This window comes from Sceloporus occidentalis, unplaced genomic scaffold (genome assembly GCF_023333645.1).
Source record: "Sceloporus occidentalis isolate IW3139 unplaced genomic scaffold, rSceOcc1.0.p SCAF_363, whole genome shotgun sequence".
Taxonomy (NCBI): domain Eukaryota; kingdom Metazoa; phylum Chordata; class Lepidosauria; order Squamata; family Phrynosomatidae; genus Sceloporus; species Sceloporus occidentalis.
Window position 1 is genome coordinate 104,058 of NW_028317343.1, and position 14,721 is coordinate 118,778.

The 14,721-nt window shown below is 46.8% G+C and overlaps 1 protein-coding gene across 1 annotated transcript; it reads right to left on the minus strand.

The window, feature by feature from the left end:
- Window positions 1-9,030: 9,030 nt before the first annotated feature.
- On the minus strand, window positions 9,031-14,721 carry LOC149273613 (uncharacterized). Its single transcript, XM_089506097.1, has 4 exons — window positions 14,640-14,721; window positions 12,674-12,775; window positions 12,284-12,362; window positions 9,031-10,279 (listed from the first exon to the last, which is right to left on the minus strand). The coding sequence occupies exons 1-4, from the start codon at window positions 14,719-14,721 to the stop codon at window positions 9,031-9,033; spliced, it is 1,512 nt and encodes a 503-aa protein (XP_089362223.1).

Genomic DNA, 14,721 nt, shown 5'->3' on the forward strand with positions numbered 1-14,721 from the left:
TGGCGGCGCCCGTTCCAGAGGCTCCCGGTCCGGCCCTTCCCGGTGTCATTAAATTCCTTTTTATTATCTCCGTTCCACATGAAGGTTATTCGCCGCCGGCGGGGTCCCTGGTGATCGCATCGTCATCCTAACCGTGTTTCGGTAAAAATGCCCTCCATGGGACGCCGGCCGCGGCTTTCGCCATCCTCATCTCTGCATGAGCGATACGTAGCGGTATACGGGGTCCGCGTAGTATTGAGAAAGGAGCCTGTTGTACCCCCAAAAATCTGGATCCGTTAGTATAGTATGTATACATACACCGCTATATATATAGATACATATACACGCACACGTATGTACAGACATGTGTGCGATTAGTGCGGCCGCCAGACACCGCGACTTTGTTTACATGACTTTTTTAACGTGGCGGTCCCCGGCTTTTGCTTTTTAGTCCTTGTATAAGTGTTCCGTTTCCGCTGTTTTCGTTGTTTTTACAGATCTATTTAATTTTATTTTTTACAACTTTTTATTTATTAAAAATTCTTAATAACTGTACAGAGGTTTGGATCTTGTGTCGCAGCGAAGGCGGAACAGAAGCCGACGTCACCATAAACCTCGGAATATAAAGTCCTGCGGAAAACGAGACAAACTAACGGTTTCTTTCCTCCCCGATTCTCACCTCGGGCCTTCGGCTGCAGAAATCACCACGGACGGGCGATGTGTCAATGAAAGAAAAATTAAATTATTTGTATATGGAATTCTGGGTTTTCAGGTCTTTATGTTCTGCGTGTAAATTATTTAAAATGTTCTAGAGCTATCTGGGTGTGTTTTTATTGGGCATTGTGACAACACGGAGTTAAATAGCTGCTTCCCTTCTGCCCCAGGGTGGGACGTCTGGGGGGGCAAATCTTTGCACTAAATACACATGGAGTGTACGTCCTAATTGTGTAAAATATTAGTCTGTATCGGAGCCCCCAGGAGTTGATGAAGCCCCCCTGGTACAGCCAACTCTGGCTAATGAGACCCCCACACTTCAGCCTGAGATCTGTCAAGCACTGTGAGCTCCACGTGGCTCTGCCCACGCGTCCCATCCCATCACTCTCAGACGTCACATCCATCCCCGCGGTCCATGGGGGTACAAACACAAGGCATGAGAGGGTCCTTTTAGAGAGGGGTACAGAGATGGAGCGCTGAGACGGTTCTCTTAGAGAGGGGTACAGAGATGGAGCGGTGAGACGGTTCTCTTAGAGAGGGGTGCAGTGATGGGGTGGGGAGACGGTTCTGTTAGAGAGGGGTGCAGTGATGGGGTGGGGAGACGGTTCTGTTAGAGAGGGGTGCAGTGATGGAGCGGTGAGACGGTTCTGTTAGAGAGTGGTGCAGTGATGGAGTGGGGAGATGGTTCTGTTAGAGAGGGGTGCAGTGATGGGGTGGGGAGACGGTTCTCTTAGAGAGGGGTGCAGTGATGGGGTGGGGAGACGGTTCTCTTAGAGAGGGGTGCAGTGATGGGGTGGGGAGACGGTTCTCTTAGAGAGGGGTGCAGTGGTGGGGTGGGGAGACGGTTCTCTTAGAGCGGGGTGCAGTGATGGGGTGGGGAGACGATTCTCTTAGAGAGGGGTGCAGTGATGGGGCGGTGAGACGGTTCTCTTAGAGAGGGGTGCAGTGGTGGGGTGGGGAGACGGTTCTCTTAGAGCGGGGTGCAGTGATGGGGTGGGGAGACGATTCTCTTAGAGAGGGGTGCAGTATCGGATCCCCGGACTCTCTATCGCCGCAGATATTCCGGTGTCAGAAAGCGATTATTTTAGACGTTCTCTCGATGTTTTTCTTGCTCTGAGATGCAGACGCTGACGGGACGGGGGATGGTACGGTGTAAATGATGTAACTTATTGTATTTTAAAGCATGGATGTGTCCCGTGACATCATATCCAATAAATCACATCGAAATATTCATCCCTGCGCAAAGACTTTGAGGTTTTTATTTCTTTCTGTGTTGTTTCCCCCGTGGGGAGTCGGGAAGTCACTGTTTTTCCCCCAAGATTCAGGTTTTATTTTGTTCACCGCTTTTAAGTGCCACGGTTGTTTTTCTATTAATGATCGGCTGGTACTGTCCCTGTGTGTACTTTTATAATGACATCATATTTCCCCAAGACACCTTGTAAATGTAATGATCAATTCCAATCATGATTGGACGTCAAGTAAAAATGATAATCATTTACCTGCCCTGGGTTTCCCGGTGATCGGTCCGGGGGGGCCGTTACCCTCAATCATTTCATTAATGATAATATAAAATGTAAAGGCTGTGAGATCTCGATGTGTCTGGCTTGGGGGGGAGACATTCAAATACACAAAGGGATAAAGCACAGGAGGGAAGACCAGAATCTAACACTAGAGGGTCAGAGGATGGGATGGAAGGAAGTTTTAGATAAGTGGAAGAGCCGCCCAGCAGAAGTGGAAGAGGGTAATACAGTGAGGGTATTAAACATGCATGGGATGGACATCCGGCTCCTGAATCTAAGACGAGACCAACGACTGATTAAGGTATGAAAGTGGACAAATCAGATTAGACGGGACCGAGGACTCCTATCTGCTGTAAATTGTTTATATATCTTGAGTATGTTTAATAATTTCTGTGAGTGAGGATCTGTTATGAGTCGACTTTTTTTCCATAAAGAACTTCTCATTAACGACTCATTGGGGGGGATACTTTTGTGATCTCTTCTGTATGAAGACAGCTGCATTAATTTGAATGGCCACTAGAGGGCAGCATTGTGCTGCACATGGTTACAGGTGCTTTAAATTATGACATACAGACCTGCAAGTCGCACTGATACAGGGAGTTATTCACTAAGCTGTGCGTTGTTGGTATGTTTTACATCTCCTGCCAGCAGTATATTGTGACAGTGCTGCAGTACCGGGTGTAGGTTACCCTTGTGGGGCTTCCAGGTGCGACGCTGCTCAGTGGGCTTATAGGGGAGATCCAGATATATTTAGGATGGCGCAGAATCACCAAAACCACTCAACTAGCACATTGTGTAGTTTGTAGTTAAATATCAGTATATGGAGTGGCTCCTTTATCTGCGCTGCAGACATCCGTGTCCATCTGTGATGGAGTGCAAAGATATGATGTCATAGCCCAGAACTGAGCACAGAGGATCTATTCCTGGAGCTGCCATTCACTGATGGCTACAGCGGGACCGGCAGGCAATTCCCTATAATACAGGTAGGTACCAGTCAGTGTCCTCCTCGCTGGTTGGGTGACCTTAAAAGCTCTTTTTGGGTTGGGTTGATTACCAGAGCCCCCGAAGTGGGTCCAGACCCCAGAGACACCTTAGAACAGCCCCCCACTGGTTACAGAGACTGCTTTATTGGCTGCTTTGTTCTATAACATGGACCTCAATCTGCCGCAGTGTCTTCCGGGTGTCGAGGCATGTGCTTGTACCCTTCCAGCTCGCGTATCGCCAGGAACTCCTCGCGCTCCGGAATAATGACGGTCACGCGCCTCCCCGGCATCCCGCTGCAGCAGAACGCCTTTTTGGGTTCGGAGACGTCGCTGACGGTTCCGCATATGATGTGCGAGCAGGAGCCCTGGCGATAGACGTTATCATCGTTCCCGTCACTGGCGAGATCCGGACGCGGCTCCTCTACATCCCCGTCTCCGTACTTGGCCAGATTGCGAACTGCTGAGGGCAAACCGTGATGAAAACACACAAAGATGGAGCTTGGTTAATACATTTACATGATTCATCACTTTTACTCTACTGGGAGGGTGGTAGATAAGTGGAACAGCCTCCCAGCAGAGGTGGTAGAGGGTAATACAGTGAGGGTATTAAACATGCATGGGATAGACATACGGCTCCTGAATCTAAGACGAGACCAACTGATTAAGGTTTGAGTCGTTACAGCAGGAGAAACGGGCAGACCGGACGGGGGCCGATCTGCCGGCAGGGTTCTAGGCTACTATGGTATAATTCACAGATCGTGTGCCCCGGGGCTGTCCGCACAGTCCTGTAAACACTCTAGCTGCTGGACGTTGAACATGCGCAGTAAACTAATGCAGCCTGCGCTGTAACCTGGCCGAGGTCTCCTTACGTTTGAATTTCACGGTAGGGAGCGCTTGGCCGACATCTCCATGTCCTCCTGACCCCAATAACCAGACCGGGGTCCGTGCACTAGGCTGCCGCTGGGAAACTTTGGCCGCTTGCCCCTTATGGTTATACGTAGTGTTCTGGTGGTACCAGTCCTGGTCGTCTGGCACATTGGGCAAATTCCCAGCGGGCCGCAGGCCAATATCACCTGGTACACACCTGATTTGCCGCTCCATCGTGTGGCCAGCAGCTGGATATACCTGGCTACACGGGCAGAAACCTGGGTGGTACGATGCACTATGAAGGGGCGACCCCATCAGAAGTCCACAGGCTGCAGCGATGTTACTGGTTGAAACTGCAACTCTCCTGCCGTGCTGCACAAACCTCTGTCAATTGGGAGGCAGGAGACTCCACGACGTCCATTCTCCGTAACGTCAAAGCAGATGCCCCAGGCGACCACACAGTGGCCCAAGGCACCTGACAGCAAGGACTTCACTAACGAGCACATTATGGCTGATTATCGTTAGCATCCGATTATCTGTCTTATTACGCCAACTTCTTAAAGAAACAGCAGTATATTTTTATACGGTAAGTAAAAGGCCGTTTATGTCGTGCTGATTTCAATGTGAGATGCTCTGGAGAGACGCTTGGCCCGTCCTTGGCCTGCAGGCTGCCATCCCAAGAGGTCGCTGTAGGCCTCAGCTCACCTGTGCAGGGAGAGCATACATTGGGCTTTATTCACTAAGCTGTGAGAGTTGAAATCTTTTATAAGATTATAGAGGGCTGACCCCGGGGTGCTTCTCATGATCACAGAAGGAATGTATGAAAACCTCCATCACCTGCCACGTGACACGTATGATCCAATGTCCTTCTACATACAGAGAAGAGTTTAATATCTCAAAGGGAGATTAAACCCAAGAGCGTACTTTACAATCTCTACATTGTAAGCTCCTGTGCGCAGGGACCCCCTCATGTATTGTTTGTTTAAGTCAAATTGTTGTTACATACTACTTGTTATGTCCTGTCTACAGTGCTATGGAATTTGATGGCGCTATATAAAACAATAATTAATTATTATGGTTTTGGTTCTTTGCCATAATTCCCAGCATAATGTCTCTTCTTTAAGGATAACGGCCGTTGAACTCGTTCTTACCCATTCAGCATCTTTATAGAGCAGGGAATATTCATCCCGAATACAATGTTGGATTAAATGACGATTCAATTTGAACCGGCTTCCCAGACCTTAGATCATTTTTTACTGGTTTCTGCTCCTCTTGCCATCACTCTCTCCAGTTGGCTCTCCTAGAAAGTTAAATCATGGTTTCTCATAAAAAAGAAGAAGAAAAAAATCTCGCTCCTCAGGGGAGGAGCCTTTTTTTATTATTTTTATTAATTTACCATTGAACATTTTTTTTCCTCCCGGCCGTTGCTGCACAGTATGGGATATTTTTACTTGGGGTTTATTAGTCGATGTTTAGACATTTTATTACCCCCAGGAGTTACATCGAACTTTATTACACCCACTTTGCTGCGTATCAGAGAATTCCAGTAAATATTACTACCTATTTAGCATTTCAGTATTTTCTAGAAAACAATGGTTCAGCCCACGCACATACGTACTTTTCAACGCTCACTTTGGTTGCCATGATAACCCACCTTGTTTAGGTTGCCATAGAAATAAATCTTCTATAGGACCGATGCAATAACTTTATGAATCCTCCCTTTCTAGGGGTTTTATTTTTTTCATGCGTAAGATTGCACCCTTGTTGTGTTCTTGTAATAAGATGCCATTTCTTTAAACGTTTGGCATTGTTGGGTCACCGTGGTAACCTGTTTTGATTGCTCCACTAATTAAAGTTTTGGGAACCCTTTGTTATAGCAACCATACATTGTGAAAAATATATATTTACCAAATTATCAATGGATATGGCAATCCATTTTTGCCATCATACAGCGCTGTGGTATATGATGGCGCTATACATACTAATAAAAAATATTGCTTTCTTTTCATTTTAACTGCTTTACTTATATTGTTGTGTTAACGCGCACGGTACGGCTGCCACCATAACGTTTATCTTGTTCCGGCAGGCAGCTGTGCTGGAAAAGCTGCTATTTACACTATTTTTAAGAATGCACCAAAGTGGAAATTCTGGACCGAAACTGAAAACTCAGCATTCACTTGGCCGAAGCCGAAAATGACCCCCCCCCAACTTTACAAAAAACAACCACACCAAAACTGGACAAAAAAAAATCAGTAAGAATATTAATATATAGATATGATTGTTAACAGCGATCACACTCATATCATGCCCAGGCAACCAGTACATGCAGAAATCTGGGTATGCCTGGGCATGATAGGAGAGTAATTGCTTTTAACAATCATGTATTTAATACAGCAATCACACTCCTATTCATGCTGAAACCTGGCTAGCTGTCCCCCCTTGTGTATTGATGCTGCCAGGAGTATGGGGTCTGCACATCACTTACAGCCTCCCCATGCCATCCCCACTTACACATCCATTCTATCTCACACTCATTTACACATTCACAAACATTAACTCATTCATATACTTACTAATTCAATCACAGACACTAATCATTCAGATACTCATTAATTCCCTTAATCACACTGGTTCCTAACCCTGCCCCACACCCTTACCTGAACTGCAGATATCTCGCACGAAGACCTCCGCAGGGGCCCCGCTACTTCCCTCTGTGTTGCTCGTTTTCTGTGCAAACAACTTCTCTTGTCCCGTCCAGGGGAAGAAGGAACGGAGCAGACTCATGTGACGTGCATTCACGTGACTACGCTGGGTTCCTGCTTTCCCTGGCTGGTACAAGAAGCGCTGCTCACACACTGTGCAAGCAGCGCACAGATAAGCCATTTTTTTTCCGGCATTTTGTCGATAATGCCCTTCTCGGCATCCCTACTTTTTTTAACAGGTTTTTTAATTGTTGTATTATTGCTAATATTTCTTTTCACCCTGATGAAGTCCTTTATTGGTCTAAACAGCGTATTTTGTGATGTATTATTAAAGATTTTCTTGCAATTTAATGATTGGCTTTGCATGTATTTTGGGGGGTCCTGGGTGTAAAGGCCTCGCATGTCGTATCTTAAAATTATTTCTTATTTTTTTGTGGACATTCTGGGTTTTTTTTGTTTTTGTTTTGCACTTAGATGTTTATCACAAGGCTTCAGCTTTACAGTCCTTGCCTATGGGGGGTAAATAAAACTTGGGGTAACAGAACCAGCCTAGAAGCATAAACCTCAGCTAAGGCAATAAGTACCGGATATAATCCGATGAGTTCACCTGCAGTCACCTTAAAATCTTTTCGTTTAACTAAAATAAAATAATCTATGTTCGGATTTGGCCTGTTTGGTAAATGGGGTTTAAGCCAAGTCTTTTAGACTAAATTATCGTTCATCAGCTTGATTTAATTTCATCCAGAGATTCTCTTTTTAAAAAAAAGGTGAGAACGGCTCTGGCTCATAAAACAGCAGAAATCTTTTGGAACTCTGATTAAAATAGAAAAAATATATGTGAAATATTCCAGTGATGATGAATAAACAATCACTCAAAACAATACTAAATAAAGCAGAAAAAGGGCGGTTTTCAGTAATGCACAAGGGGACCACAAGTAAGCCTCCTGTTAAAATCACTGAAGCAGCAGCCAATCGTGTGTACGCTATCAAAACACCAGTGTCCAGTAAGCATACGTGTAATTGGCTGCTGCTACTTCCATTGCTTTCAAAGCCTTGGAATTGATCTGAACATGTGCAAGAAGCATACTGAAGTATGCTCTGCGCTTTCAGAACAGGAAGCTGGGGGGCGGAGTTAAATGAGACAGATGTCTTACAAAATTAGGCCTGGAGTGCTCAGTGGATTCATGGGAAGTAAAATAACGGGGTAAAATGTGGAGTTTATTGAGCTGGGAGCCCCTCAGGGGTGAAGATTATTCAGCTCAATGTCCTTCCCCTACTGTACACGGCCCTGATCCGATTCATTATCTCCAAAGTAAACAGAGCGTATGAAAAGCATTAACGTCTTCCTGTAATGTCTTCTATGCAACAGTAAGAGAGAGACTGGGCGCGTTTTAATAAAGGAGCATTTCTCTGATGCGTATCTGTTCCCGACCCATTACATTAAAAGATCTGTTATAAGGGAGGGAATTTCACGGCTTTTTTTTATATTTCTGGTAAAAATAATCAGCAGCAGATATTGCCAACCACTCCAAAATATTGCGCCCCCATAAGGACTGAAACATAAAAAGGGCCCCGAATTAATGGAAGTCGTCACTATAATTGCATTATTTTTTTTGTAATATACATTGGGGTTTGCATTGCATGGACTCCATTGCACATGCTCAGCAGCTTTCCTACTTAAAGCAGCAGCAGCAGCCAATCACAGGTAGGCTAGCATCCGCGCTCCTTGCTTTCAGTACAGGCAGCGGCGGGGGTGGCATTAAATAAGACAGAAGCCCAAGCAAAACGGACTCCGAAATGTATTAAGATGTGTTCCCTGTGGTGACATCACCGCCAAATACCGTAAATAAAATATAAAAATAAAGATATCTATAAAGAGGACCTCCGGACACCACAAGGGCAAATAAATCCACGGCGGCTTTCCACAGCAGGCCACCCAGGGGCACGAGGGACGGGCCTGAATGCCAAACGTCCCGGGCGGTGGCCTGATCCGGGGCGCTTCTGTTTAATCCACTCGGCTGCTTAATGTATCTCGATCATTGGGTACGAAACAACCTTTTTTATCTATTTGTTGCCACAAAATTAAAACCTCATTATGAATGTTGTAGAATTAGAGAAAACTTTAAGCGAGTTGCCTTTTTTTTTAACCCTTTGTTAATTTAAACAAAAAAATGCCCCACGCAATTAGAACGTTTCTTGTTTTACTAAAAGCGCTCGATCGCTCCTTCATATCGCGGGCTGTATAAAATATCCAGGGAGCGGTAATCAGAGGAGCCAAGTATCTGTGTGATGGATGCAGTAACAGGACTGCAGCAGAACCTCGCTGAGCTCCAGGTAACTCTGGGTTGACCAGTTTGGCAACAATCTGTGGGAGTTAAAAACTTGAAGTTTAGGGGTCCCCAATTTTAGGAGATCATACAAACAGGACCACCGACTCTGCAGGGCCACCCGGGTCCTGCGATTCAGAATGATCCCTCTAATAGTCTTCTTTATCCTAAGCTCCTTCAAAGAAGGTAAATCTAGATGGCTAAAGACGAGTCCTCGACTCTGAGAGACGTCCAAAAACTCCAAAGACTTGGATTCCAGAGGGTAGGAGACTCCAAGATCCTTCACCGGGACCAGAATCTGAAGGATCAAAGTCTTTAACTTTGGAAGGGACCTTGTAAGTTCTTTCATGGTCTCTGGTTGGACTCCTTTAAACACCCAGAAGTAGTTGAGCTCTAGAGTGCTCAGATGCTGGAAGTGGGTGAGGAGGAAGACCGAATGCTCGGACCAGTCGAAGGGAAGCTTCATGCGGCTCAGTTTGGGCGAGGTGCGGGTCAACCGCTCGAAGAGCGTCTGGAAACTGTTGAACTGGTCTGTCTTTGCAAGGCATATTTGCGCCATGCTGCCGGGAGGATAGAAATCCAGAGGCTCCAGATGCGTAAGTGTCCAGTTCAGCTCCAACTCTCGAAGTTCTCCGCAGTGAACACTGTCCAGAAATTGAAGGAGGAAATCCGCCCACTTGGTTCTTTGGTCCCCCAGATCAAAGCTGGCACGGAGGACCAGCAGGCTGGCGCCACGGGAGGTCAAGTGAAAAGCATATTGGTGCACCCACTCCTTCCACCTCTCAAACTCTCTGACGGATACCAGCACCCCGTCCATTCCCGAATGGAAAGCGCCAAGCCTCATGAAGTCAGCCACCCTCCAAAGCTGAGGGGTGCGCATGAGCTTGCTCCAGTGCGCGCAAACCAAAGCGGCCGTGCATTTCTCCACCTCGGAGAGAAACGAGAAGATGTGTATCTGGCAGTCCAGGGGCAGCAGGCTGAACGGGAAATGAGATTTAGTCTTTGAGCTTCTTGGAGCAGATGACGAGGACGCATTGCTAGAAGGCTGGCCGCCGGTCTCTGACGCGGGCTCGGGAATACCGGGAGGATCCTGTCTTTGGAGTTTTCTCTCGCGATACATTTTCACCTCATCCGCGTGAACGTTACATACCTCGGCACAGGGGGAACGTTCTCCCCAAAGCGTGCACCTACAGAGACACCAAGAACGTCACAAAATAACCGTTAGATCAGCGGCGTATAACCCAAAGAGCACGGATATTTGTCTCTATGCAATTTTGCAAATAAAGTTATCCCAAAAATTAAATAAAAAACTGTTTAACTCCCTCTATCAACCTGCATATTATATATCATACACACACAACCCCTAACCTGGATATTATTATATATATACCCTCCTAACCTGCATATTATATATCATACACACAACCCCTAACCTGGATATTATTATATATACCCTCCTAAGCTGAATATTACATTATTATATCCACCCCATGACATGGATATTATATCATACACACCCCCTAGCCTGTATATTATACCCCCCCTAACCTGCTAATTGCGAATATAATGTAATATTATTATTATTTTCCTCTTGTGTATGTGGAGCAGCCAGGTGTGTCCGTCACATTAATGATTCCCCCCTCGGTGGGTACCTGGACAGTCACAGGTTCGGCCCTATCGCATCGGTTCCTCTGAGTCCTGCCATCTTCTTCCGTATTCATTGTGTCAGCTTCTCAATAAAGTTTGGAACAATAAAGTTGTTCGTGGAAAGCAGAATAGCCGCCATGATTGTACTCCAGGAAGTGGGTCGGCGGTACAGGAAGTACTTTGCCCTCCATCTTGGTGCACCCTGTGCATTGAGTAATATTCAGTAATGCGAGCGGGTGCGGATGTGTTTTTTTGCGTTGAAAGCGGTTTGCGAGGTTCTGTGTTTGTTTTCTCCTGAGGTGACTTCTATTCAGTTACATATAAATCTCACCTTTGGAGGGATTTGCTTAACAAATAATCAGTTTGTACAGCGCTGCGGAGTATGATGGCGCTATTTAAATTAATAACAACACATTGTACAACGCTGCGGAGTATGATGGCGATATATAAATTAATAATAACACATTGTACAGTGCTGCGGAATATGATGGCGATATATAAATAATAATAATAACACACATTGTACAGTGCTGCGGAATATGATGGCGATATATAAATAATAATAACATACATTTTACAGCGCTGCGGAATATGATGGCGATATATAAATAATAATAACATACATTTTACAGCGCTGCGGAATATCATGGAAATATCTAAATTAATAAAGTAACACACATTGTACAGCGCTGCAGAGTATGACGGCAATATATAAATAACAACACATTGTACAGCGCTGCAGAATATGGTGGCGCTATATAAATGATAACACATTGTACAGCGCTGTGGAATAATATGGCGCTATAGTCAATAATAATTTAAATGGGGGTGGTGAGTTTGTGCTAAACCTCTAATTATAAAGTGTTACGTTTAGTGGAGTGCCAGCGCACACGATAAGCCCACGCCGAGCACGGATTATTAGACTTCACCTAGAGTAGTAGGTACAGTGCTGGAGACCTCATTTCCCGAAGGATATTGACATGTTGGGGAGAGTTCAGAGGAGGCGAATGAAATGGGGAATGACAGAGAGATCTCAGTATATCCGGCTTGGGGGAGAGGAGAGAGAGAGACGGGAGAGAGATAAAGGACGGGAGGGAATTTATTTCAAAGAAGGAGAAAAGTTACAAGAGACCGGAATCTAACACTAGAGGGTCGGAGACTGAGATGGAAGGAAGTTTTACTTTACTGATAGGGTGGTAGATAAGTAGCCTTAACTACCAGCCTCCCAGCAGAGGTGGTAGAAGGTAATACAGTGAGGGAATGTAAACACGCATGGGATAGACATACGGCTCCTGAATCTAAGACGAGACCAACGACTGATTAAGGTTTGAGTCTTTAAAGAAGGAGAAATGGGCGACTAGACGGGCCGGATGGGGCCGATCTGCCGGTGAGTTATATGTTTCTATTGTGGGGTATTTGTGTAACTGAGGGGGGGCATTTAGAAGAAGAATAATGAGGTTTATTTACCCCGTTTAATGTATAAAGCTGTTTCTATGCACATTAAGGGGGCTTTAGGGCCGTAGAACCCTGCGATCCCCTCATACTTTATAATGGAAAGGAGAAGTCGCACCGACGGCTGGAACCTGTCACATTGCGTATGAATGAACACGTAATTCACGCGATCTGCAGGCAGATGAGGGGCGGCCCAGATGTTCGGAGACACAATGCGTCTGAGATTCCCATCCCGTGGCCCCGTGGACAGCGTTACGTGACGGCTGGGAGGAGCAGTGAATGTGTCGAAGAACTCGCAGGGTATCGGGACGTAAATCACACTAATGTCTCGTAGAGAAGATATTTTTCAGACAATGTCTCTTTTCTCAAGTGGCTGGCGGATTCCCGGCAGCTGGGGGCAGATTCGGGGCGGACAGCAGGAATTGTGATTAATATACCGAGTCCGAGCACATTCCTGCCTGCATACGGCGCTCAAGAGTTACCACACCGAGCCCTCCTGCCCCTCCGTGGGGCTTTAGTCTTTTTAATGTCCTGACGCAGAGCGGGGCTGACACTCTTGAGGGATCCCGTGAGGTCGGACGGCACTAGCAGAAGACGAGTGGGTTCTATAACAGAATATCCAATGTTGCCCCACTTGAGGCGTCACTCGTGGTTGCGCAGGTTCAGGTTCCCTGCTGGCCCACTGATGCCCCATGCGCTCAGATGGACTTCAAGTGCAACCCTTGCCAGGATGTCCTAAAACAAGACCACGTTACAAGCCTGCTGCGACACCACTTAAGATCAGCTCGGCTCCCCTTCGGGAATGTGCCATAAACACTAGGACTGTTGGGTGGTATGCATGTCCATTTAAATATAATGGAGTTCCTTGCAGGTAATTAAATGCCCCCCCCCCCCTTGCTGCGTGTGTTTGATGCACCGCCTGCGCCAGGCTTTTAAGCTGAACGCTGCGTGATCGCCCGTTACACGCGGTAAGTGCTGCCATCATTAAAGATCAAAGACCTCTAATTGTTGACGAGAACAACAAGAGAGCCCCGTCTGTCTGGTGCGCGGGATACAGACAGCGGCCGAGATCATCGCACATTCCCGGCTAACGCCGCGCATGGACGCAGGGATTATCTCCCACGGAGTCACCATCAACATATTCCATAGCATTGCTGAATCATATACAGAGCCCAGGATCACCGTTACTAAACTATAGAACACATCTAGTGTGCCTGTTATTCCTACTGTAGGTACTTCTACCAGTCCTACAGGGAGGCTGTTCCACTTATCTACCACCCTTCCTTTCTAATCTAAATCTAGATTGTTCTAGCATTTCTCCTCCTTTGAAATAAACGTATTTACCAATAAGTCCTCCGAAGTATTTACCCCCAAGTCCCTCTCGTCCGTTGTCACTGACAGAACAGCGCCCTCAATTCTATATCCTGCCTCGGGATTTTTACATCCCAGATGGATTTTATACATTTACCAACATTAAACTGCAGCCGCCGCGCTCTCCCCCATTCCCCTAACATTAAACTGCAGCCGCCGTGCTCTCCCCCATTCAACTAACATTAAACTGCAGCCGCCGCGCTCTCCCCCATTCCCCTAACATTAAACTGCAGCTGCCGCGCTCTCCCCCATTCTAACATTAAACTGCAGCCGCCGCGCTCTCCCCCATTCTTCTAACATTAAACTGCAGCCGCCGCGCTCTCCCCCATTCTTCTACCATTAAACTGCAGCCGCCGCGCTCTCCCCCATTCAACTAACATTAAACTGCAGCTGCCGCGCTCTCCCCCATTCTAACATTAAACTGCAGCCGCTGCGCTCTCCCCCATTCTTCTAAAATTAAACTGCAGCCGCCGCGCTCTCCCCCATTCTTCTAACATTAAACTGCAGCCGCCGCGCTCTCCCCCATTCCCCTAACATTAAACTGCAGCCGCCACGCTCTCCCTCATTCTCCTAACATTAAACTGCAGCCGCCGCGCTCTCCCCCATTCTCCTAACATTAAACTGCAGCCGCCGCGCTCTCCCCCATTCTCCTAACATTAAACTGCAGCCGCCGCGCTCTCCCCCATTCTCCTAACATTAAACTGCAGCCGCCGCGCTCTCCCCCATTCCCCTAACATTAAACTGCAGCCGCCGCGCTCTCCCCCATTCCCCTAACATTAAACTGCAGCCGCCGCGCTCTCCCCCATTCTCCTAACATTAAACTGCACCCACTGCGCTCTCCCTCATTCTCCTAACTGCAGCCGCTCTCCCTCATTTACTTAAATCATTGGCCGTTTGACTTGTTCCCCCAGGAATGTTGATATCATCTGCAAAAAGAGTCCTTGCCGTTAAGACTCTTGTAATGTATCCAATAAAACTCATATCACCGATCGGGGCAGTTAAGGGATATTTGATGTTTTCCAGTTTCTCGTGATGTGCTCGAGACAGAACAGGATAAATGGTGAGGGCCCCGCACACCGGCAGCAGGGGCCCCGCACACCGGCAGCAGGGGCCGGAGCCTCTTGTGTTTTGACACAGGGAGTGCCATTTGCCAGGACAT

Bases quoted from the DNA above. Each gene is read 5' to 3' on its own strand.
- LOC149273613 (XM_089506097.1), bottom strand. From the start codon at position 14,721: ATGTCCTGGCAAATGGCACTCCCTGTGTCAAAACACAAGAGGCTCCGG. The intron at 12,363-12,673 runs GTAACTCTTGAG...ATCTGCCTGCAG, and splicing joins GGGCAGGAGGGCTCGGTGTG to ATCGCGTGAATTACGTGTTC. The intron at 10,280-12,283 runs GTATGAGGGGAT...GTGTCTCTGTAG, and splicing joins CTTCTCCTTTCCATTATAAA to GTGCACGCTTTGGGGAGAAC.